The 22,669-nt window shown below is 43.6% G+C and overlaps 1 protein-coding gene across 3 annotated transcripts; it reads left to right on the top strand.

Annotated features, from left to right (window-relative positions):
• Positions 1 to 49: 49 nt before the first annotated feature.
• Positions 50 to 22,641, top strand: LOC115145912 (forkhead box protein O3-like). 3 transcript variants are annotated; one of them, XM_029687555.2, is made up of 4 exons: positions 50 to 238; positions 628 to 751; positions 889 to 1,505; positions 19,072 to 22,641. In XM_029687555.2, the coding sequence occupies exons 3-4, from the start codon at positions 927 to 929 to the stop codon at positions 20,434 to 20,436; spliced, it is 1,944 nt and encodes a 647-aa protein (XP_029543415.1). In that variant the 5' UTR covers positions 50 to 238; positions 628 to 751; positions 889 to 926; the 3' UTR covers positions 20,437 to 22,641. The 3 variants fall into 3 exon arrangements, with proteins under 3 accessions (XP_029543415.1, XP_029543417.1, XP_029543416.1); XM_029687557.2 differs by having other exon boundaries at positions 632 to 1,505; XM_029687556.2 differs by having other exon boundaries at positions 50 to 414; positions 628 to 1,505.
• The last annotated feature ends 28 nt before the right edge of the window (positions 22,642 to 22,669 follow it).

Genomic DNA, 22,669 nt, shown 5'->3' with positions numbered 1-22,669 from the left:
TTGAAATGTTTCAACCTATCAATATGATGCAATAGAGTGAGCGTGTCACTTTAACTCCGATTCCTTCAGTGCAATCCAGGGGGCAGGTCTTTTCTTTCATCTGGGACTACAGTATTAGTAGCCAGCTGGAGATGGCCTTGGAGGTTGTGCTTGTGGTGTGCACCGCTGCTCGGGATGAGGAGAGGGAGCAGAATCACAGGCAGAGCGAATGTTTTATTAATTCGACATGCAACATTGTGTAAGTAGCTGGACTCTTCATTTGTTGCAAACGCTGAAAATAATTTATCGATGGTAACCAGTAGCTCACTGGAGGCAGGGAATGAAAGCTCTCGGCGGTGCTCCTCATAGCTACACGGTTAATAAAGGATTTGGAAAGGAAATGGTCAAGATGGCAGCCCCATTTGGAATGTGAAGGTGTGGATTCTTATCGCTAGCGAGCTATTTAAAAAAAAAAATGTAACCTGCATATTGGAAATAGTAAACAAACACGGAACGCTGTTGATTGTATACAGTAGCTAGCTAACGTTATTCTAGAGGGTGCGCTTACACGCCATTCCCAAGATAGGTGATGGAATTCTGTTGTATCACTTAAAATGCCGTATGTATAATAAATCAATTTGTTTACAGACAGACGCTGCAGTAATACATGCACATGAAACAATGGCCTTTTGAATCGCACGATCAAGTTGCTGCGATCATCAGAGAAAAGACAGTCGACGGGACGCACGTGGAGTTCTATCAGCAGCTGGAGGTGTGGAATGTAGACCTTGGACACATTTGACTCATTATACATGCTTTAAATTAGTCTGGTGATTGATTGCTAATATTATGCATGATAACCAAACGAATAATAGCCTATTATTAATGGAATGCAACTTTGTTGATCAGTGTATACCGAATACAAGCAAGAAACCAAGGAGGGGAATATGGCTGAAGTATCACACAATGAACCACTCTCTCAGGATATTGACATCGATCCAGACTTTGAGCCCCAGAAACGACCACGGTCTTGCACCTGGCCTCTGCCTCGACCAGAGTCCAATGTAGGGAAGCCCGAATCAAACGATGACATCATTCCCGAGGAAGAGGATGATGATGTCACAGCACCCAGCAGCTCTAGTTCGTATACTGTCAATAATGTGAATGGTGGCATAGCCATACATCAGAACACAAAGAACTCTTCTAAACACCCATGCTTCACCACCACCACTAAGGAAGAAGTACTAAACCCCACTTCCAAAGAGGAGGGGAATGACATCGATGGGTCCTCCTTGTCCACACAGACGCATGCTGTCTCAGCTCTCAATGGCCTGGCCTCCCAACCTAGGAAGTCCTCAGCTAGGAGGAATGCCTGGGGGAACTACTCCTATGCGGACCTCATCACCCAGGCCATAGAAAGCTCCCCGGACCAGAGGCTGACATTATCCCAGATCTATGAGTGGATGGTGAGGTCTGTCCCTTACTTCAAGGACAAAGGAGACAGCAACAGCTCTGCAGGCTGGAAGGTGAGCAGCAGGGTGACATCACTGATATGGGATGATGCTTTCAGTAATAACACTGTAACAAAGGCTGTGTGAGTTAGCCCATGTGTTCTTAGTGTGTACTGTCATCTGCAGGTGGCATCTGAATTGATAAAGATATTACAATGCTTTCACTTGGAGTTAATGTGTTTTAGGTAGGCTACATACTGTACATATTGTAGTGAGGGGACACACTCGGGGTATTCAAACACACACATACCAAGGACCACAGTATGTTTTTTTGGTGTGACGTCTTCCTCCATCTAGACCAGGGATAGGGGTGGGGGCCACAAAAGCTCAACGCATTAGGAGCCGCAAGTGGCTCGCGGGTCTACTTACCCACATCCACACATGTAGTCAGAGCCAGCCCTAGCCTTTTGAGGGCCCCACGTGAAATTTGTTGCGAGTAGTGCCCCCCTCTTGACAGCGGAGATAAAATAAATAACTATCGTTTTTAGGGTATATTTCCTGCAATTCTACACTGGACATAGAGAAAATGTTTTAGTTTTTAAATCAGGTTTGCTGCAATTCTACACATTTTGCCATGGGGCGGAGTGAACAATATGCATTTTAAAGCTAATTTCCTGTAATTCCTGGGGTTATATGGCCTGAGGTCATAGTGTTCTTATAGGTGCTACACATTGGCTGGGATTTTTGCCAATTGAGTTCTCCCGCTGGATTGGCATATGTTGTCAAACTGAGAAAAGCTGTTCTGACTTTGTGGCTGTGTTATCTAGTGGAAATCGCTGTCATTTCCTGGTTGCAAAAATTCTACTGTTTGCTCAATTTCAGTTCTTGTTATCATTGTACCATCTAAATCGCTGTGAAATATATATTTTCAGTAACAAATATCGTTTTTACAGTTTGAAACTGGTGCACCAAAACTGAAACCAACTCATTTTGGTCCGCCAGCTTCAAACAACTATAAAAACTATATATTTTTTGTTATTGAAAATATATTTCACAGCGATTTAGATGGTACAATGATACCAAGCACTGCATAGTGGAGGGTTTCTCACATAAACTGAAATTGAGCGAACAATTGCGGGTAAGTAATACTGTAAAACAATATCATTCCACTAATCAGCGGCAGATATATTATGGACATTTTCTGGAATTACAAAGCATACAAAAAAATGATAACCAGCTGGGATTGGAAAGTGTGTGGCTGCCTGATAGAAACAAGGGACGCCCCATGCAGATATCACTGTTGCATGAGGCTCCTCCTGAGTGCAGCCAACACCACTCCTGTCACTCGGCCTATGACAGTGCTGTAATAGAAGCAGATGGATACCTACATTGTCATTCAGCCCTCTTGATGAAGACCATTCAGAGAAAGCTGGGCAATCAGATGCTGTCTCGAGTTTAGGACAGAACCATATAGACCTACACTATGGCTCTGGTTTAGGAGACTTAGGCTATATACTGTCAGCCTGGGTTCAAACTGAATTGTTCAGTTTCACTTTATGCTACTCGTACTGTAACACTGAGTGGAGAGTTCCTCTGACTGCCACCGTCTTATTTACATTTACATTTAAGTCATTTAGCAGACGCTCTTATCAGAGTACTTGCATGTAGAAGAGGCCCTCTGGCCTGCAGGGGATCTCGGCTCAGTGCAACAAATTACAACAAACACTTTTCTTGTAAAGGAATATTTGTCAGCAGTTGAAAATTAAAAAATGTTATTAAATTAAAACACATTTAGGGTGACCAATTTTTATGTTATGGTGTCCTTTTGATCTGAGTTTATTTATTAGAGCAGTTTTCAGTAACACGATTAGAACAAAGGCGCAGTTAAACACATTTGTTTCCCATATGGCATCCTATTTCCTTTTATAGTGCATTTGTTTTTACTCTGGTCCCGTAGGGCCTGGTCATATGCAATGCACTACAGTATGTAGGGATTGGGCTGTCATTTGGGATGCACCCAATGATGGGCTATTCATTGTGATGGTAGATGGTGAATGATAGCCATTGATTATTTAAAATGGATGCATACAGCTGAGGACGAAAACAAAAGACCCCACTACCTGGCCTCAACAGCCAATGAAGGTAGTTATTTTCCTTTAATTTCTCCCGAGTTGAGATACTTCTTCATCCACCTTTTCCCATTTTATTAGTATTGTTTTTCCTGAGGAGTATTCATTAGTTCAGATAGTCCCTCTCATCAGAGGCCTCTCTTTTAGTGCCCTTATAACCTGGTGGTTAAAGGGATAGTTCAGGATTTTGGCTGTGAAGGAAGCCAAATGCTAACTAGCGTTAGCGCTCGCTTAGCACAAAGACTGGTGGCATGCTAGCTGTACCCGAAGACTTCCAGTCTCTGCGCTAAGCTAGTTATCATTGGCTCACAAAATTGCCTCCAACTTCCTTCTGGATGCAGAGGCATAAAAATGGTATCCATTAGTTCATCTGAGTCTTGGGAGGTAGATAAAGGTCTTCATTGCCAAAATCCTGAAATATCCCTTTAAGCCTATAATTTTGGTCTGCAAAGGGCTCTCTCTGGTCTGTTGTCTCTTGCCTCCGTTTGATTCTGGGGATTAGTTTGGCCTGGAAAACCAATCCATCCGTCATGGAATCGAGTCTAATGAAAGCTACAGCTTTGCTGGATTTAAATGGAAAAAAGAGGTCTGGAAATATAAATAGTCTAGGTTTGTAATCCTGTGCAACTGTTGGATAGAGGTTTTTGTGTTTTATTTTTATTTAACACTTATTTAACTAGGCAAGTCAGTCACATTTTTATTTACAATGACGGCCAAACCCTAACCCGGAAGACGATGGGCCAATTGTGCGGCGCCCTATGGGACTCCCAGTCACGACCGGTTATGATACAGCATGGAATCGAACCAGGGTCTGTAGTGATGCCTCTAGCACTGAGATGCAGTGCCTTGGACCGCAACCCCACTAGGATCATTACTATAATAATGATCATAGTTATAACAATAAATCAATAACGAGGGTCTTATTCTGGTGACATGGGCCGTGTCTGAATACATACTTGCGTCCTCAATAGTAGGCTGTTTGAATATGCAAAAAAATAAAGCTTAATAGTATACGACATGTTGAGAATCAAGTATACTGTTAATGCCTGGACGTCATACTCGTTTCGGCTTTGACAACAGCTGATCATTTAGATATGGGAATGCGCTACCAAAATCAACTAATAGCGGGAAACAACGCAATGACGCATTCTCAGTATGCAAATATAGAATGTTTTAATACTATGTGACATTTCGAAAATCAAGTATGGTTTAAATCCCAGGATTTTATACTCATTCTGGCTCGTCGTCTAGTAGAATTTGATGCACACTTTTCCACATTGCATTGGAAGAGGTGGGCTGCAAGTTCTCTTCAAGTAGCAAACAACAAAACTAGGCTACTTAATTGGGAAGATGCACAACGCTTCTTTTGGTGGTTTTCAAATGTAGGCTAAGTAGTTTTTGTTCTCCTTAAAATGATCACAAGTATTGCATCTTTGGAAACGTTCTTAAAAAATAAAATTACAAATCCCAAAGTGGATTACTAGTTTCTCACTGAAGTGTTATTTGTTCCCTTGGCTTTCGTCAGAGCTTTAAAATGAAATACTAAACCATCTTTTGATTTCTGAATCTGTCGGCACCGGGGACTCGGGAAATGGCTGCTTTTGAGTTGAACATGTGGATTGTTTTAGTTTTGTTGTCTAGTCTACCTATTTAGTTTATGGATCATTTTGATCTCCTTCCCAAAAATGAGTGTGTTAGTTTATTATGTTGCTGTCCAAGTTTTGGTGTGTGTACTAGGCTATTTGATTTCATTTATATGTTACAGCACTTTGGTTTCACTAAATATGTCGAAATGGAACTGATCTGTTTGACTTCAGCCCTTTTTAAACGGGATACATGGGCTATATGGTCTACTACGGTGTAGGTCAAATGTTATAGGCAGCCTGAGGCCTATAACTAACCTATTCTATTCAGAGTTTAGGCTGGTTAATGGAAAAATTCAACCGCACTCGGCCCCTCCCCACCTAAGCCAATCAGAAGCCGCTACTGTGTTGTGGCATACTGCATACTTTTTACTAAACGGTACGCGCTAAATAGTATGCAGTTTTAAGTATGGTATTCGGACATGGCCCTGATGATCATTGTTTGACAAACATATTGTTATCCATAATATCTCCATGTAGATATTTGGTATTTTATTAGGATCCCCATTAGTTGTTGCAACAGCTACTCTTCCTGGGGTCCACATGAAACATAATACAGAACATCAATAGTAGAGGTCGACCGATTATGATTTTTCAACGCTGATACCGATTATTGGAGGGCCAAAAAAACCGATACCGATTAATTGGCCAATATTATTTAAAAAAAATTGTAATAATGACAATTACAACAATACTGAATGAACACTTATTTTAACTTTATATAATACATCAATAATATCAATTTAGCCTCAAATAAATAATGAAACATATTCAATTTGGTTTAAATATTGCAAAGAAAAGTGTTGGAGAAGAAAGTGCAATATATGCCATTGAAAAAAGCTAACGTTTAAGTTCCTTTCTCAGAACATGAGAATATATGAAAGCTGGTGGTTCCTTTTAACAGTCTTCAATATTCCCAGGTAAGAAGTTTTAGGTTGTAGTTATTATAGGAATTATAGGACTATTTCTCTCTATACTATTTTTCTATTTCATATACCTTTAACTATTGGATGTTCTTATAGGCACTTTAGTATTGCCAGTGTAACAGTATAGCTTCCGTCCCTCTCCTCGCTCCTACCTGGGCTCGAACCAGGAACACATCGACAACAGCCACCCTCGAAGCAGCGTTACCCATGCAGAGCAAGGGGAACAACCACTCCAAGTCTCAGAGCGAGTGACATTTGAAACGGTATTAGCGCGCACCTTGCTATCTAGTTAGCCATTTCACATCGGTTGCACCAGCCTAATCTCGGGAGTTGATAGGCTTGAAGTCATAAACAGCGCAATGTTTGAAGAATTGCGAAGAGCTGCTGGCAAACGCACGAAAGTACTGTTTGAATGAATGCTTACGAGCCTGCTGCTGCCTACATTTACATTACATTTAAGTCATTTAGCAGACGCTCTTATCCAGAGCGACTTACAAATTGGTGCCTTCACCTTATGACATCCAGTGGAGCAGCCACTTTACAATAGTGCATCTAAATCTTTTAAGGGGGGTGAGAAGGATTACTTTATCCTATCCTAGGTATTCCTTAAAGAGGTGGGGTTTCAGGTGTCTCCGGAAGGTGGTGATTGACTCCGCTGTCCTGGCGTCGTGAGGGAGTTTGTTCCACCATTGGGGGGCCAGAGCAGCGAACAGTTTTGACTGGGCTGAGCGGGAACTGTACTTCCTCAGTGGTAGGGAGGCGAGCAGGCCAGAGGTGGATGAACGCAGTGCCCTTGTTTGGGTGTAGGGCCTGATCAGAGCCTGGAGGTACTGAGGTGCCGTTCCCCTCACAGCTCCGTAGGCAAGCACCATGGTCTTGTAGCGGATGCGAGCTTCAACTGGAAGCCAGTGGAGAGAGCGGAGGAGCGGGGTGACGTGAGAGAACTTGGGAAGGTTGAACACCAGACGGGCTGCGGCGTTCTGGATGAGTTGTAGGGGTTTAATGGCACAGGCAGGGAGCCCAGCCAACAGCGAGTTGCAGTAATCCAGACGGGAGATGACAAGTGCCTGGATTAGGACCTGCGCCGCTTCCTGTGTGAGGCAGGGTCGTACTCTGCGGATGTTGTAGAGCATGAACCTACAGGAACGGGCCACCGCCTTGATGTTAGTTGAGAACGACAGGGTGTTGTCCAGGATCACGCCAAGGTTCTTAGCGCTCTGGGAGGAGGACACAGTGGAGTTGTCAACCGTGATGGCGAGATCATGGAACGGGCAGTCCTTCCCCGGGAGGAAGAGCAGCTCCGTCTTGCCGAGGTTCAGCTTGAGGTGGTGATCCGTCATCCACACTGATATGTCTGCCAGACATGCAGAGATGCGATTCGCCACCTGGTCATCAGAAGGGGGAAAGGAGAAGATTAATTGTGTGTCGTCTGCATAGCAATGATAGGAGAGACCATGTGAGGTTATGACAGAGCCAAGTGACTTGGTGTATAGCGAGAATAGGAGAGGGCCTAGAACAGAGCCCTGGGGGACACCAGTGGTGAGAGCACATGGTGAGTAGACGGATTCTCGCCACGCCACCTGGTAGGAGCGACCTGTCAGGTAGGACGCAATCCAAGCGTGGGCCGCGCCGGAGATGCCCAACTCTGAGAGGGTGGAGAGGAGGATCTGATGGTTCACAGTATCGAAGGCAGCCGATAGGTCTAGAAGGATGAGAGCAGAGGAGAGAGAGTTAGCTTTAGCAGTGCGGAGCGCCTCCGTGATACAGAGAAGAGTAGTCTCAGTTGAATGACTAGTCTTGAAACCTGACTGATTTGGATCAAGAAGGTCATTCTGAGAGAGATAGCGGGAGAGCTTCTGTGGCCAAGGATAATCTGAGCACGTTCAAGGGTTTTGGAGAGAAAAGAAAGAAGGGATACTGGTCTGTAGTTGTTGACATCGGAGGGATCGAGTGTAGGTTTTTTCAGAAGGGGTGCAACTCTCGCTCTCTTGAAGACGGAAGGGACGTAGCCAGCGGTCAGGGATGAGTTGATGAGCGAGGTGAGGTAAGGGAGAAGGTCTCCGGAAATGGTCTGGAGAAGAGAGGAGGGGATAGGGTCAAGCGGGCAGGTTGTTGGGCGGCCGGCCGTCACAAGACGCGAGATTTCATCTGGAGAGAGAGGGGAGAAAGAGGTCAGAGCACAGGGTAGGGCAGTGTGAGCAGAACCAGCGGTGTCGTTTGACTTAGCAAACGAGGATCGGATGTCGTCGACCTTCTTTTCAAAATGGTTGACGAAGTCATCTGCAGAGGGGGGGGAGGGGTATTCAGGAGGGAGGAGAAGGTGGCAAAGAGCTTCCTAGGGTTAGAGGCAGATGCTTGGAATTTAGAGTGGTAGAAAGTGGCTTTAGCAGCAGCGACAGAAGAGGTAAATGTAGAGAGGAGGGAGTGAAAGGATGCCAGGTCCGCAGGGAGGCGAGTTTTCCTCCATTTCCGCTCGGCTGCCCGGAGCCCTGTTCTGTGAGCTCGCAATGAGTCGTCGAGCCACGGAGCGGGAGGGGAGGACCGAGCCGGCCTGGAGGATAGGGGACATAGAGAGTCAAAGGATGCAGAAAGGGAGGAGAGGAGGTTTGAGGAGGCAGAATCAGGAGATAGGTTGAAGAAGGTTTGAGCAGAGGGAAGAGATGATAGGATGGAAGAGGAGAGAGTAGCGGGGGAGAGAGAGCGAAGGTTGGGACGGCGCGATACCATCCGAGTAGGGGCAGTGTGGGAAGTGTTGGATGAGAGCGAGAGGGAAAAGGATACAAGGTAGTGGTCGGAGACTTGGAGGGGAGTTGCAATGAGGTTAGTGGAAGAACAGCATCTAGTAAAGATGAGGTCGAGCGTATTGCCTGCCTTGTGAGTAGGGGGGGAAGGTGAGAGGGAGAGGTCAAAAGAGGAGAGGAGTGGAAAGAAGGAGGCAGAGAGGAAAGAGTCAAAGGTAGACGTGGGGAGGTTAAAGTCGCCCAGAACTGTGAGAGGTGAGCCGTCCTCAGGAAAGGAGCTTATCAAGGCATCAAGCTCATTGATGAACTCTCCGAGGGAACCTGGAGGGCGATAAATGATAAGGATGTTAAACTTGAAAGGGCTGGTAACTGTGACAGCATGGAATTCAAAGGAGGTGATAGACAGATGGGTAGGGGGAGAAAGAGAGAATGACCACTTGGGAGAGATGAGGATCCCGGTGCCACCACCCCGCTGACCAGAAGCTCTCGGGGTGTGCGAGAACACGTGGGCGGACGAAGAGAGAGCAGTAGGAGTAGCAGTGTTATCTGTGGTGATCCATGTTTCCGTCAGTGCCAAGAAGTCGAGGGACTGGAGGGAGGCATAGGCTGAGATGAACTCTGCCTTGTTGGCCGCAGATCGGCAGTTCCAGAGGCTACCGGAGACCTGGAACTCCACGTGGGTCGTGCGCGCTGGGACCACCAGATTAGGGTGGCCGCGGCCACGCGGTGTGGAGCGTTTGTATGGTCTGTGCAGAGAGGAGAGAACAGGGATAGACAGACACATAGTTGACAGGCTACAGAAGAGGCTACGCTAATGCAAAGGAGATTGGAATGACAAGTGGACTACACGTCTCGAATGTTCAGAAAGTTGAGCTTACGTAGCAAGAATCTTATTGACTAAAATGATTAAAAATGATAGAGCAGTCTGACTGAGCCATAGTACTGTATCAAATATCAAATCATAGACTTAATTATAACATAATAACACACAGAAATACCATACGATACCATTAATATGGTCGAATCCAGAAACTATAATTTCGAAAACAAAAAGTTTATTCTTTCAGTGAAATACGGAAAAGTTCTGTATTTTATCTAACGGGTGGCATCCCTAAGTCTAAATATTGCTGTTACATTGTACAACCTTCAATGTTGTGTCATAATTATGTACAATTCTGGCAAATTAATTTACGGCCTTTGTTAGGAATAAATGGACTTCACACAGTTCGCAACGAGCCAGGCGGCCCAAACTGCTGCATATACCCTGACTGCTTGCACAGAACACGAGAAGTGACACAATTTCCCTAGTTATAAGAAATTCATGTTAGCAGGCAATATTAACTAAATATGCAGGTTTAAAAAAATATATACTTGTGTATTGATTTTAAAGAAGGCATTGATGTTTATGGTTAGGTACATTGGTGCAACGACTGTTTTTTTTCCGTAAATGCCCTTGTTAAATCATCACCTATTTGTCAGTCGGCTGTGATTCGATGAGAAATTAACAGGCACCACATCGATTATATGCAACGCAGGACACGCTAGATAAACTAGTAATATCATCAGCCATGTGGAGTTAACTAGTGATTATTTCAAGATAGATTTTTTTTTAATATAAGATAAGTTTAATGCTAGCTAGCAACTTACCTTGGCTTCTTGCTGCCCTCGCGTAACAGGTAGTCAGCCTGCCACACAGGCTCCTCGTGGAGTGCAATGTAAGGCAGGTGGTTAGAGCGTTTCAAAACATGTAGCCTACACACACTATCTAGGTCAAATAGGGGAAAGGCGTTGTGCTTTATCTGTTTTTTAAAATCAAGTTTGCTGTTTATTTGAGATGGAAGGAAGTTCCATACAATAAGGGCTCTATATAATACTACGCTTTCTTGAATTTGTCTGGATTTGTGGATTGTGGTATCCAATTGTTAGTAGTTACTATCTTGTCTCATCGCTACAACTCCCATATGGGCTTGGGAGAGACGAAGGTCGAGAGCCATGCGTCCTCCGAAACACAACACAACCAAGCCGCACTGCTTCTTAACACAGTGCGCATCCAACCCGGAAGCCAGCCGCACCAATGTGTCAGAGGAAACACCGTGCTCTGACACCTAGCGACCTAGTCAGCGTGCACTGCGTGGATTGTGAAAAGACCCCTGGTGGCATGTCTAGTGGGATAAGTGTGTGTGTCAGAGCTGTGTGTAAGTTGACTATGCAAACAATTTGGGATTTTCATCACATTAATGTTTCTTATAAAAAATAAGTGATGCAGTCAGTCTCTCCTCAACTCTTAGCCAAGAAAGACTGGCATACATAGTATTTATATCAGCCCTCTGATTACAATGAAGAACAAGACGTGCCGCTCTGTTCTGGGCCAGCTGCTGCTTAACTAGGTATTTCCTTGCAGCACTGGACCACTCGATAATCAAGATAAGACAAAACTAGAGCCAGCAAGACTTGCTTTTTTGAGTGTGCTGTCAAAAAAGCAGAGCATCTCTTTTTTACGGCCAGACCTCTCCCCATCTTTACAACCATTGAATCTATATGTTTTGACCAGGACAGTTTACAATCTAAGGTAAAACCAAGTAATTTAATCTCCTCAACTTGTTCGACAGCCACACGATTCATTACCTGATTCAGCTGAGGTCTAGAACTTAAGGAATGATTTATACCAAATACAATGCTCTTAGTTTTGGAGATGTTCCCATTCCAAAACAGACTGCAACTCTTTGTTAAGGGTTTCAGTGACTTCATTAGCTGTGGTTGCTGATGCGTATATGGTTGAATCATTAGCCTACCCGCACAGCCTACCTGCGCTGTATCTGTGAGCTGTTAGGGCGCAGTTGTGCCAATACCAGAGTAGGCACATTTTCTATTTAACGCAACAGTTTCTGACAACTATCGGTTGAGTTTAAAATGCGATGGAAGCACATCGAACTTTACATTTTTATTCGGTGCCTGAAAACGTAAGCGAGAAAGTGCATACAATGTTGTCACGCACAGATTTTTATCCACAACAAGTCGGTTTGGTGGAAACCCACCACTGGTGGGAAAATGCGCATATTTTCATCATGCAGATTTTTGAATATTCACATGAAAGTCTGTCGCCAATTGGATGGGAACCTAACTAGTCATGGAAATAGTCACGCAACAAGCCACTCATGATTACTTGTGGGTGGCTCACACTGTTAAGGCGTCCGCATGCTTCCCAGCCGAAACAGTTCGGAAGAGTTTGTGTATACAGTGGGGAGAACAAGTATTTGATACACTGCCGATTTTGCAGGTTTTCCTACTTACAAAGCATGTAGAGGTCTGTAATGTTTATCATAGGTACACTTCAACTGTGAGAGACGGAATGTAAAACAAAAATCCAGAAAATCACATTGTATGATTTTTAAGTAATTAATTTGCATTTTATTGCATGACATAAGTATTTGATACATCAGAAAAGCAGAACTTAATATTTGGTACAGGAACCTTTGTTTGCAATTACAGAGATCATACATTTCCTGTAGTTCTTGACCAGGTTTGCACACACTGCAGCAGGGATTTTGGCCCACTCCTCCATACAGACCTTCTCCAGATCCTTCAGGTTTTGGGGCTGTCACTGGGCAATACGGACTTTCACCTCCCTCCAAAGATTTTCTATTGGGTTCAGGTCTGGAGACTGTCTAGGCCACTCCAGGACCTTGAGATGCTTCTTACGGAACCACTCCTTAGTTGCCCTGGCTGTGTGTTTCGGGTCATTGTCATGGTGGAATACCCAGCCACGACCCATCTTCAATGCTCTTACTGAGGGAAGGAGGTTGTTGGCCAAGATCTCGCGATACATGGCCCCATCCATCCTCCCCTCAATACGGTGCAGTCGTCCTGTCCCCTTTGCAGAAAAGCATCCCCAAAGAATGACGTTTCCACCTCCATGTTTCACGGTTGTTTTTGGTGATCTTGGGGTTGTACTCATCCTTCTTCTTCCTCCAAACACAGCGAGTGGAGTTTGGACCAAAAAGCTCTATTTTTGTCTCATCAGACCACGTGATCTTCTCCCATTCCTCCTCTGGATCATCCAGATGGTCATTGGCAAACTTCAGACGGGCCTGGACATGCGCTGGCTTGAGCAGGGGGACCTTGCGTGCGCTGCAGGATTTTAATCCATGATGGCGTATTGTGTTACTCATGGTTTTCTTTGAGACTGTGGTCCCAACTCTCTTCAGGTCATTGACCAGGTCCTGACGTGTAGTTCTGGGCTGATCCCTCACCTTCCTCATGATCATTGATGCCCCACGAGGTGAGATCTTGCATGGAGCCCCAGACCGAGGATGATTGACCGTCGTCTTGAACTTCTTCCATTTTCTAATAATTGCGCCAACAGTTGTTGCCTTCTCACCAAGCTGCTTGCCTATTGTCCTGTAGCCCATCCCAGCCTTGTGCAGGTCTACAATTTTAGCCCTGATGTCCTTACACAGCTCTCTGGTCTTGGCCATTGTGGAGAGGTTGGAGTCTGTTTGATTGAGTGTGTGGACAGGTGTCTTTTATACAGGTAACTAGTTCAAAGCAGGTGCAGTTAATACAGGTAATGAGTGGAGAACATGAGGGCTTCTTAAAGAAGCAAGTCTGTGAGAGCCGGAATTCTTACTGGTTGGTAGGTGATCAAATACTTATGTCATGCAATAAAATGCAAATTAATAACTTAAAGATCATACAATGTGATTTTCTGGATTTTTGTTTTAGATTCCGTCTCTCACAGTTGATGTGTACCTATGATAAAAAATTATCGGGCACACAGCATTTTTTTCTCGAGGCAAGCCAAAGTCTGTTGCCGAATTCTATGACCCTTCGTCGGTGATTGGTCAACAGTAGGGATTCTTCAATAAAGTCTTTGTGATTCAACAAGAGAGATTTTTTAAATTGAGAAATACTGCACCAAACATGTTATGTAAAAGTGTGTGGCTAAGATCTTAGCAAAAATGTCAAAATGACAGATGTGTTGAGTTGGATTCATTCTAATTATTTTGAGGACGTGTATACTGGCTACGGCGTCTCAAAATGGACAAACAGTACTATTGCCGCTTTTTTTCTAGTTTTTCAAACAACAATTCGGCTTGCCTCCAGCTGAACTGAAGCATGCTGATGGCTTTAGAGATCACCATTTAGGTCTTAGTTTCTATAGGTTAGGTACAGTAGTGTACTGATACTCTGTACACATAAGATGAGGTTTAGTCTGCATATTAGGACAGTGTGGCATTAAGGAATATAAGATTTAGGTTGTCTATCTGTATCGGCTGAGCTGGGGCAAGGTCGGTGCATTATGTCCTTTATGAAGAGTGGTTTGGGGCTAATCGTTGACATTGTCAATCTATACAGTGGGTAATTCAGCTCCCACTTTGATAATAACGCTATGTTTTATGTCATACATTAGTGCTTCTGTTCAACCTTGAATATACTTGTATTTAGCCCTGCAGTCAACCCATAACTTACCTATTCAGTGCACATTTGTCCTGAAACATTTAGTTTAAGTCTTATTTTTTACAGAATTGATGCATTATGTCTGGTTGCTAGACAATGCACCCTTTGCTGTAGCTATTGTCCTGGTACAGTGTTATGGGTCTACCTACTATGGTTTGTTTTTAATCAATTGGAGTCTTGCCATTGGCTGCTGTGCTCCATACCTCCATTTCTTTTTTTATTGGCTGGTGGCCTGAGCACAAGAATCAGAATCAGCTGACTGGAAACTATGTAGGTCAATGTGTAGCAGTAAGAGGGAGTGAGAGATGGGACCGAGAGAGATTGATAGGAGGGAGAAATAGAGGGTGTCTGAGGGAGAGACAGGGATGATGTGAGCGGGGTGAGAAATAGAGGGGGAAGAGGCGTGCTGCCGGTTTACTCTGGATCTGGCGTTGCTTTGTGTAGACTGGCAGAATTCTGGTGTCTGTGTCGGTTTGTCTGTCTGTCGGTTTGTCTGTCTGTCGGTTTGTCGGTCTGTTCACAAGGAGGCTTTGATCAAAGGCTGCTACCGGCTGCTGCTGTTGTATGACAGGGTGGGGGAGGGGAGCGCTACAGTGGGTGCTTTTAGTTCTGTCTTTTTACAGAAAGCACTGCATCTCACTGCTAGAGGCGTCACTACAGACCCTGGGTCGATTCCAGGCTCACAACTGGCCGTGATTGGGAGTCCCAAGGGCGGCGCGCAATTAGCCCAATGTCGTCCGGGTTTGTGCCAGGGTAGGCTGTCGTTGTAAATAAGAAGTTGTTCTTAACTGACTTGCCTAGTTAAATAAAGGTCAAAAATATATATTTTTTAAATCAAAATATAGAGATCACATTCTACTTGCAATTATACATGTGAAAATAACAATAATACTACAACAATGTATAGATTTAAATCTGAATACGGTAGGTTTGTGTAACCTAATCAGCTAAATCGATACAGCAGAGTATTGCGATATCTTGACTCCAAGTATCAAAAATAATTGATGATGATAATAATAAGTAGTTTAATCTCGCTAGCGCTAGTCAGCTGTACCTGTGCCAAAACTCCGGAATTTGTCGTTCTCTATCTTCTTTTTAAAATGGTGAGCCAGCATGTTTCCAGCACTTTTTTATTCCTATGTCTGATCACAACTCATTTTCTTATGGCTCTCTCTTGTCCCTCTGCAGCAGACATGGTGAGCAATATCTTTGGCAGTATTGTACAGTTGAAGTCGGACGTTTACATACACCTTAGCCAAACACATTTAAACTCAGTTTAATCCTAGTAAAAAATTCCCTGTCTTAGGTCAGTTAGGATCACCACTTTTAAGAATGTGAAATGTCAGAAAAATAGTAGTGATTTTATTTGAGCTTTTATTTCTTTCATCACATTCCCAGTGGGTCAGAAGTTTACATACACTAAAATTAGTATTTAGTAGCATTGTTTAACTTGGGTCAAACGTTTCGTGTAGCCTTCCACTAGCTAACCACAATAAGTTGGGTGAGTTTTGGCCCATTCCTCCTGACAGATGGTGTAACTGAGTCAGGTTTGTAGGCCTCCTTGCTCGCACATGCTTTTTCAGTTCTGCCCACAAATTGTCTATGGGATTAAGGTCAGGGCTTTGTGATGGCCACTCCAATGCCTTGACTTTGTTGTCCTTAAGCCATTTTGCCACAACTATGGAAGTATGCTTGGGGTCATTGTCCATTTGGAAGACCCAATTGCGACCAAGCTTTAACTTCATGACTGATGCTGCTTCAATATATCCACACAATTTTCCGTCATGATGCCATCTATTTTGTGAAGTTCACCAGTCCCTCCTGCAGCGAAGCACCCCCACAACATGATGCTGCCACCGCCGTGCTTCAGGGTTGGGATGGTGTTCTTCGGCTTACAAGCCTCCTCCTTTTTCCTCCAAACATAACTATGGTCATTATGGCCAAACGGTTCTATTTTTGTTTCATCAGACCAGAGAACATTTCTCCAAAAAGTTAGATCTTTGTCCCCATGTACAGTTGCAAACCGTAGTCTGGCTTTTTTTATGGCGGTTTTGGAGCAGTGGCTTCTTCCTTGCTGAGCGGCCTTTCAGGTTATGTCGATATAAGACTCGTTTTACTGTGGATATAGATACTTTTGTACCTGCTTCCTCCAGCATCTTCACAAAGTCTGGGATTGATTTGCACTTTTCGCACCAATGTCTCTATGAGACAGAACTTGTCTCCTTCCTGAGCGGTATGACGGCTGCGTGGTCCCATGGTGTTTATACTTGCGTACTGTTGTTTGTACAGATGAACGTGGTACCTTCAGGCGTTTGAAAATTGTTCCCAAGGATGAACCAGACTTGTGGACGTCTACAAATTTTTTCTGAGGTCTTGGGCTGATTTCTTTTGATTTTCCCATGATGTCAAGCAAAGAGGCACTGAGTTTGAAGGTAGGCCTTGAAATACATCCACAGGTATACCTCCAATTGACTCAAATGATGTCAAGTAGCCTATCAGAATCTTCTAACGCCATGACTTCATTTTCTAGTATTTTCCAAGAAGTTTAAAGGCACAGTCAACTTAGTGTATGTAAACTTCTGACCCACTGGAATTGGGATACAGTGAATTATAAATGAAATAATCTGTATATAAACAATTGTTGGAAAAATTACTTGTGTCATGCACAAAGATCTAGTTTTTGTTAACAATACGTTTATGGAGTGGTTGAAAAATAAGTTTTAATGACTCCAGCCTAAGTGTATGTAAACGCTTCAGCTGTATATTAAATGGCAGTATTGAATCGCAGTACATTGAGAATCGCAGTACTTTGAGAATCGCAGTGCTTTGAGAATCGCAGTGCTTTGAGAATCGCAGTGCATTGAGAATCGCAGTGCATTGAGAATCGCAGTACATTGAGAATCGCAGTACATTGAGAATCGCAGTGCATGTCATGTCAGCACCTACACTACCAGTCAAACGTTTTAGAACACCTACTCAGTCAAGGGTTTTTCTTTATTTTTACTATTTTCTACATTGTAGAATAACAGTGAAGACATCAAAACTATTAAATAACACATGGAATCATGTACTAACCAAAAAAGTAAAGTAATGATGGACTATCGTTTCTCTTTGTTTATTTGAGCTTTTCTTGCCATAATATGGACTTGGTCTTTTACCAAATAGGGCTAACTTCTGTATACCCCCTTAACTTGTCACAACACAACTGATTGGCTCAAACGCATTAAGGAGGAAAGAAATTCCACAAATGAACTTTTAACAAGGCACACCTGCTAAATGCATTTAAATGCATTCCAAGGGACTACCTCATGAAGCTGGTTGAGAGAATGCCAAGAGTGTGCAAAGCTGTCATCAAGGCAAAGGGTGGCTATTTTGAAGAATCTTAAATATAAAATGTTGTTTAACACCTTTTTTTGGTTACTACATGATTCCATATGTGTTATTTCATAGTTTTGATTTCTTCACTATACAATGTAGAAAATAGTCAAAATAAAGAAAAACCCTTGAATGAGTAGGTGTTCTAAAAGTTTTGACCGGTAGTGTAGGTATCGTGATATTGTATCATGGAGGTCCCTGCCAATTCCCCGCTTTACAGCTAACCATAGTCATACCCACAGTTGTTGGCATGTTGCAAAGTCGTATCAACCCTGCCAGGCTAGTCAATAAGTAAAAGAACGGCTGATGAGTCATGCATTAACAGTGCAGGAAAAGAGAAGCATGTTTCACTCCTGACTGGATGATTAAAGTGTTTCACTGCTTAGTTTAATCATGTAATTGGCTTGGAGCGAGTCACTGACCGAGGGGTTTTCGGGAAGTTTGATGTCAACAGACCAAACCATTGACCCATATTCAAATATAGACAAAACAGCCCACTGACCCATAGGAAAGAATAGGCCGGTTTGGACAGTGATCTATCTCACATCACAGAAATGTCCAGCTTTGCATAGTAGGCAGACGTGTGCATATCAGATTTTGCTAGGCAAAATGGTAGAGGCACTTAGGACTACCCTTGACTTAGGACTCACACTTATCCGTACATCTCTCATTAACCCACCCCTCTCCAATCCCTGGTGCCGCATACCCAGAGATGACTTACCGCGGTTCCTCCTCTCCCCTGCTCTCCTTTTGCTTCGCTCTGTGGCAGGACTCCCTGTTAGTGTAACCTGAATGCACAGACAGACTCCAGCCCTTTTCATTTAGAAGCTACATGGTGGAGAATATCTCCAGGGAAATCTGTTAGGCCTTTTACAGCAGCAGACAGAAAATAGGTCACAGTTGCAGTGGAATACTGTCTCTCTGAGTAGAAGAGCCACACATTGTATAACTGCAGTGTACTAACCAGTGTGTGTATATTATTGTTTTCTCCCTTTACTTTGCTTCTCAGCTTTATGTCCAGTGTGTATGTATGATTGAGCACAGGCCTTTTAAAAAAATGTAATGTAATTTGTTTTATACAGAGGTTTAAAAACATTTTTTCACAAGTCTCCATATAAAAACTGCTTTTTTTTGGAGCAATTTTACCACCAAGAATCTTTAACATCAAAGACAATCCACACATTTACATCAGGAATGAAATCAATACTGCAAAAATTCACATGCATTGGGCTCTTTCTCCATCAAAAACGTGTTTTTATATAATGTTTCTCTTAGATCTGTGTAGTAACACTGTAATTAAACACGTAACAATATTGTATTAAACTCCTGTTAAAGTGTCACACAAAACTAACCCTTTCCTCTCTCTCCAGAACTCCATCCGACACAACCTGTCTCTCCACAGTCGTTTCATGCGGGTGCAGAATGAAGGAACGGGGAAAAGTTCCTGGTGGATGGTCAACCCTGAGGGCGGGAAAGGCGGCAAAGCTCCACGACGACGGGCCGTATCCATGGACAACAGCAACAAGCTGATCAAAGGTGCTCGAGGCCGCGCCGCCAAGAAGAAAGCATCTCTAGGCCTACAGGCCGTCCAAGATGGCAGCTCCGAGAGTTTATCCTTATCCTCTAGCTTGTCCAAGTGGACAGGAAGTCCCACGTCTCGCAGCAGCGACGAACTGGATGCCTGGACGGACTTCAGGTCTCGCACCAACTCCAACGCCAGCACAATCAGCGGGCGCCTTTCCCCCATCCTGGCCAACCCAGAGCTGGACGAGGCGCTGGATGACGACTCCATTTCTCCCCTCTCCCCCATGCTCTACTCCAGTCCCAGCAGTTTGTCCCCCTCCACTGGCCCCCTAGGTCTGGCCGACCTAGCCCTCACTATGAACCTCAATGATGGGCTCCCTGACGATCTGATGGGCGACCTTCTGGACAACATCAGCTTGACGGCGTCCCAGCAGCCCCTGGGGCAGGAGGTGGAGAGCGGAGGACCCAATCAGATGGGGAGCTCAGTGTTAACCTTCAGCTGTTCAGGAGGTGGTAGTAGTAGTCTGGGCATCCCATCCTCCGGCAGCTACGGGTCTGCCATCTCCATCTTCCAGCTCAGCCCCCCGTCCTCCTCAGTGACCTCCCTACGCCAGTCCCCCATGCAGACCATCCAGGAGAACCACCAAGCTTCCTTCTCCTGCCTGTCCTCTCGTTTCAACCACCACCACGCCCTACAGGACCTGCTGAGCCTGGAGACACATGGCAGCCATGTCAGCGACATCATGCTCACGCACTCTGACCCACTGATGTCACAAGCCAGCGCCTCTGTCACTTTGTCCCAGAATTCCCGGCGGAATGCCATGCTGCTTCGCAAGGACCCTATGATGTCATCAAACTGGGACGGTGCTGCGGGTCTGAATTCCCAGACTTCCTTAATGCCTGGTTGGCGGGCTCAGGCTGGCTTGTCTACACCGAGCAATGAAGTGTTGTGCTCAAGCAATGACTTGGACCAGCAGGCCAAGCAGCTTCTCCAGCACCTACCGTCTCCCAGTAGAAACTCTTCTATGCAGCTTGGTGGCTCTGGTACCAACAACAGCACCTCTGAAAACCCATTTCAGTTGATCGCTCCAGACCGCTTTCCCATCCCTGACGATCTGGATTTGGACGTGTTCAACAGCAGCCTGGACTGTGACATGGACACTATCATCCGTAATGAGCTGATGGACGCTGACTGCATTGATGATTTGTGAATACAGGCCCAGGACTGTGGAGCTCTGTTTAGTGTTGGGAGTTGAGACAGGAACCATCCGTATTATCAGTGGGATTTTAGTAAATGTGAAGTTAAAATGTGAAATAGACACTTATTTTAAGTCTCAGGGATTTATCCTTATGTGGTGATTTGTAAACACTGATATTAAAATGAAATGTTTTTTATTTTATTTTTACCCAGCTTCCCATGTCATATTTCTTAACTATACATTAACCAACACAATATTTTTTTGCCAAACCAGCCGTCACTCCAGTGTGGTTGACTGCCTGTTTACATCTATAACAAGCTCCAGAGAATGTTACCATTATTTTGTATATACTTGATTCAGCTTTGTATGCTTTTACCGGTATGTTCTCAGCAGAAAAGAGGACTAAAGAAATAAGGGGGGGGAAAAGCAATTGTGTATCTTTGAAACGCCTTTTGCATCAAAGAACCATTCCATGCACCTGTATCGTACAGCATTTAGCTTGTAAATGTTTAACATCATCAAAAGCAAGGTGAACCACATGGCGTTAATTGTACTGTATGTATGTGATGTTTGGTTCATTTTCTTCGGTGATTTTGGTATTCAATACTCCTGAGAGAAGTCTCTGCTTTGTAAAGTTGCAACGTCAGACTCTGCACTATAACATGGCCTGTATTCAATAAAGCATTTCTGAGTACGAGTGCTGATACAGGATCAGTTTAGCCTTTTAGATCAGCACTCCTACTCTAGGAAGCTTTATGAATATAGGCCTGGGTGTTGCTTGATTGTCAGTCCTTATAGCAATTCGTGATTGCTCTGGAAATGCGATCCAGATGCTCCGTATGGAGGTTTTGACGCAATTGCAGAGCCTCTTGGAGGCTTGCAGAGGCCAAATCGAGCTACGCACCGCGTCGCAGTGCGCCTCCCAAATTTTGTAATAATACTTAGGGCTCTGCATTGACATGATTGGTCGACGGTACGTGGGGGCGGAAGGTGCTTTATAAACACATATTAACTTCCTTGACGACTTCCAACAGCTCTGCGAAGCGCAAGAAGTTTAAATGTTCTGACTTCTGCGGAGGCCGCATAGCTCTGAATGCTGCACAGCCGTTGCAGATGTTGGATTGACCGTGCAGGACCTTTAAGGAAACGCGTTGTATAAAAAGCATTGGCAGTTGCATGGTAGCATACCATTTTAGATGGCTTTTAAGTAGGGAACAATAACAGTACAATATCTTCTTGAATATTTGACAAATCTTTTCCACGTTCAAGAAATCCAATAAACGAAAACATTGAGACTGTACTTTGTTGAGCACGCGCTTTAGTAGAAATAAGGGATAAAGTGAAATTCTACAGGCAAAACGACTGTCACAATAATTTGAACAATGGATTGAACTCGTGGTTTTCCAATATACTTTGTAAGAGCAAAAAAGGGTCAACCTAAGGGTTAAGTTTACAATCTCATCCAATGAGAATGGATCTACTTTTGTATTTTTACTTATTTTGAAACACCAAAGGAATTACATCTTACAAAAATCCTATTTTTGTACATTGGATAAGCAGTTACTCATGCTAAATATTGACATTTAGGCAAAGCCTGACATATCAGATTATTGAATGGCCCATATTTCCTACAGAATCAGAAGCAATAAACTCTTAACATTCTGTTTAAATTATTGCCCCCAAAAATAATATAATGAGCTGATTTCTCACATGGAATAAGATTAAGTGAAGAGATTATTACCAAAATTTCAAGTCAACATACATTGTACAAGCTTTACGGGTGTCCAATGCTATTGTATTGAAAATGTTAGGAGTTTTAATGACTCCTTATTTTCTTGACATCGATGTAATTCTTAACGCTACCGACATAGGAGTTCTATGTAATAAATGTAGATGGATTTAGACCTGATACAACATATTTTGATTACAGTACTTGGATTGGTTTCACGATGATTTAGATATTAACCATTTGACTGGCTGGTTTTATGCTGAAATAATTTTTGTTTAGTATCATCATTAAAGTAATATTGCAGTATTATTTCTCGTACTGTAGATCACTCACTGCCTACCTATGATCTTATTAACCTTGCTGGTCCTAAATGACGTCACTCTACTTGATGTTTTGTTGGCATTTCCTTATGTATTTCCACTTTGGATGATGTAACGTCGGTCTAAGAAATGGTGCATGTAAATAAAAGCTTTGTGAAACACTATAAATCGTCTTGAAAATGTGTCTTGTTCTTTT

Source organism: Oncorhynchus nerka, linkage group LG18 (assembly GCF_034236695.1).
Source record: "Oncorhynchus nerka isolate Pitt River linkage group LG18, Oner_Uvic_2.0, whole genome shotgun sequence".
In the NCBI taxonomy this organism is placed as follows: Eukaryota; Metazoa; Chordata; class Actinopteri; order Salmoniformes; family Salmonidae; genus Oncorhynchus; species Oncorhynchus nerka.
Note: the sequence above shows the minus strand (reverse complement) of the source record. Positions and strands in the feature narration are given on the sequence as shown.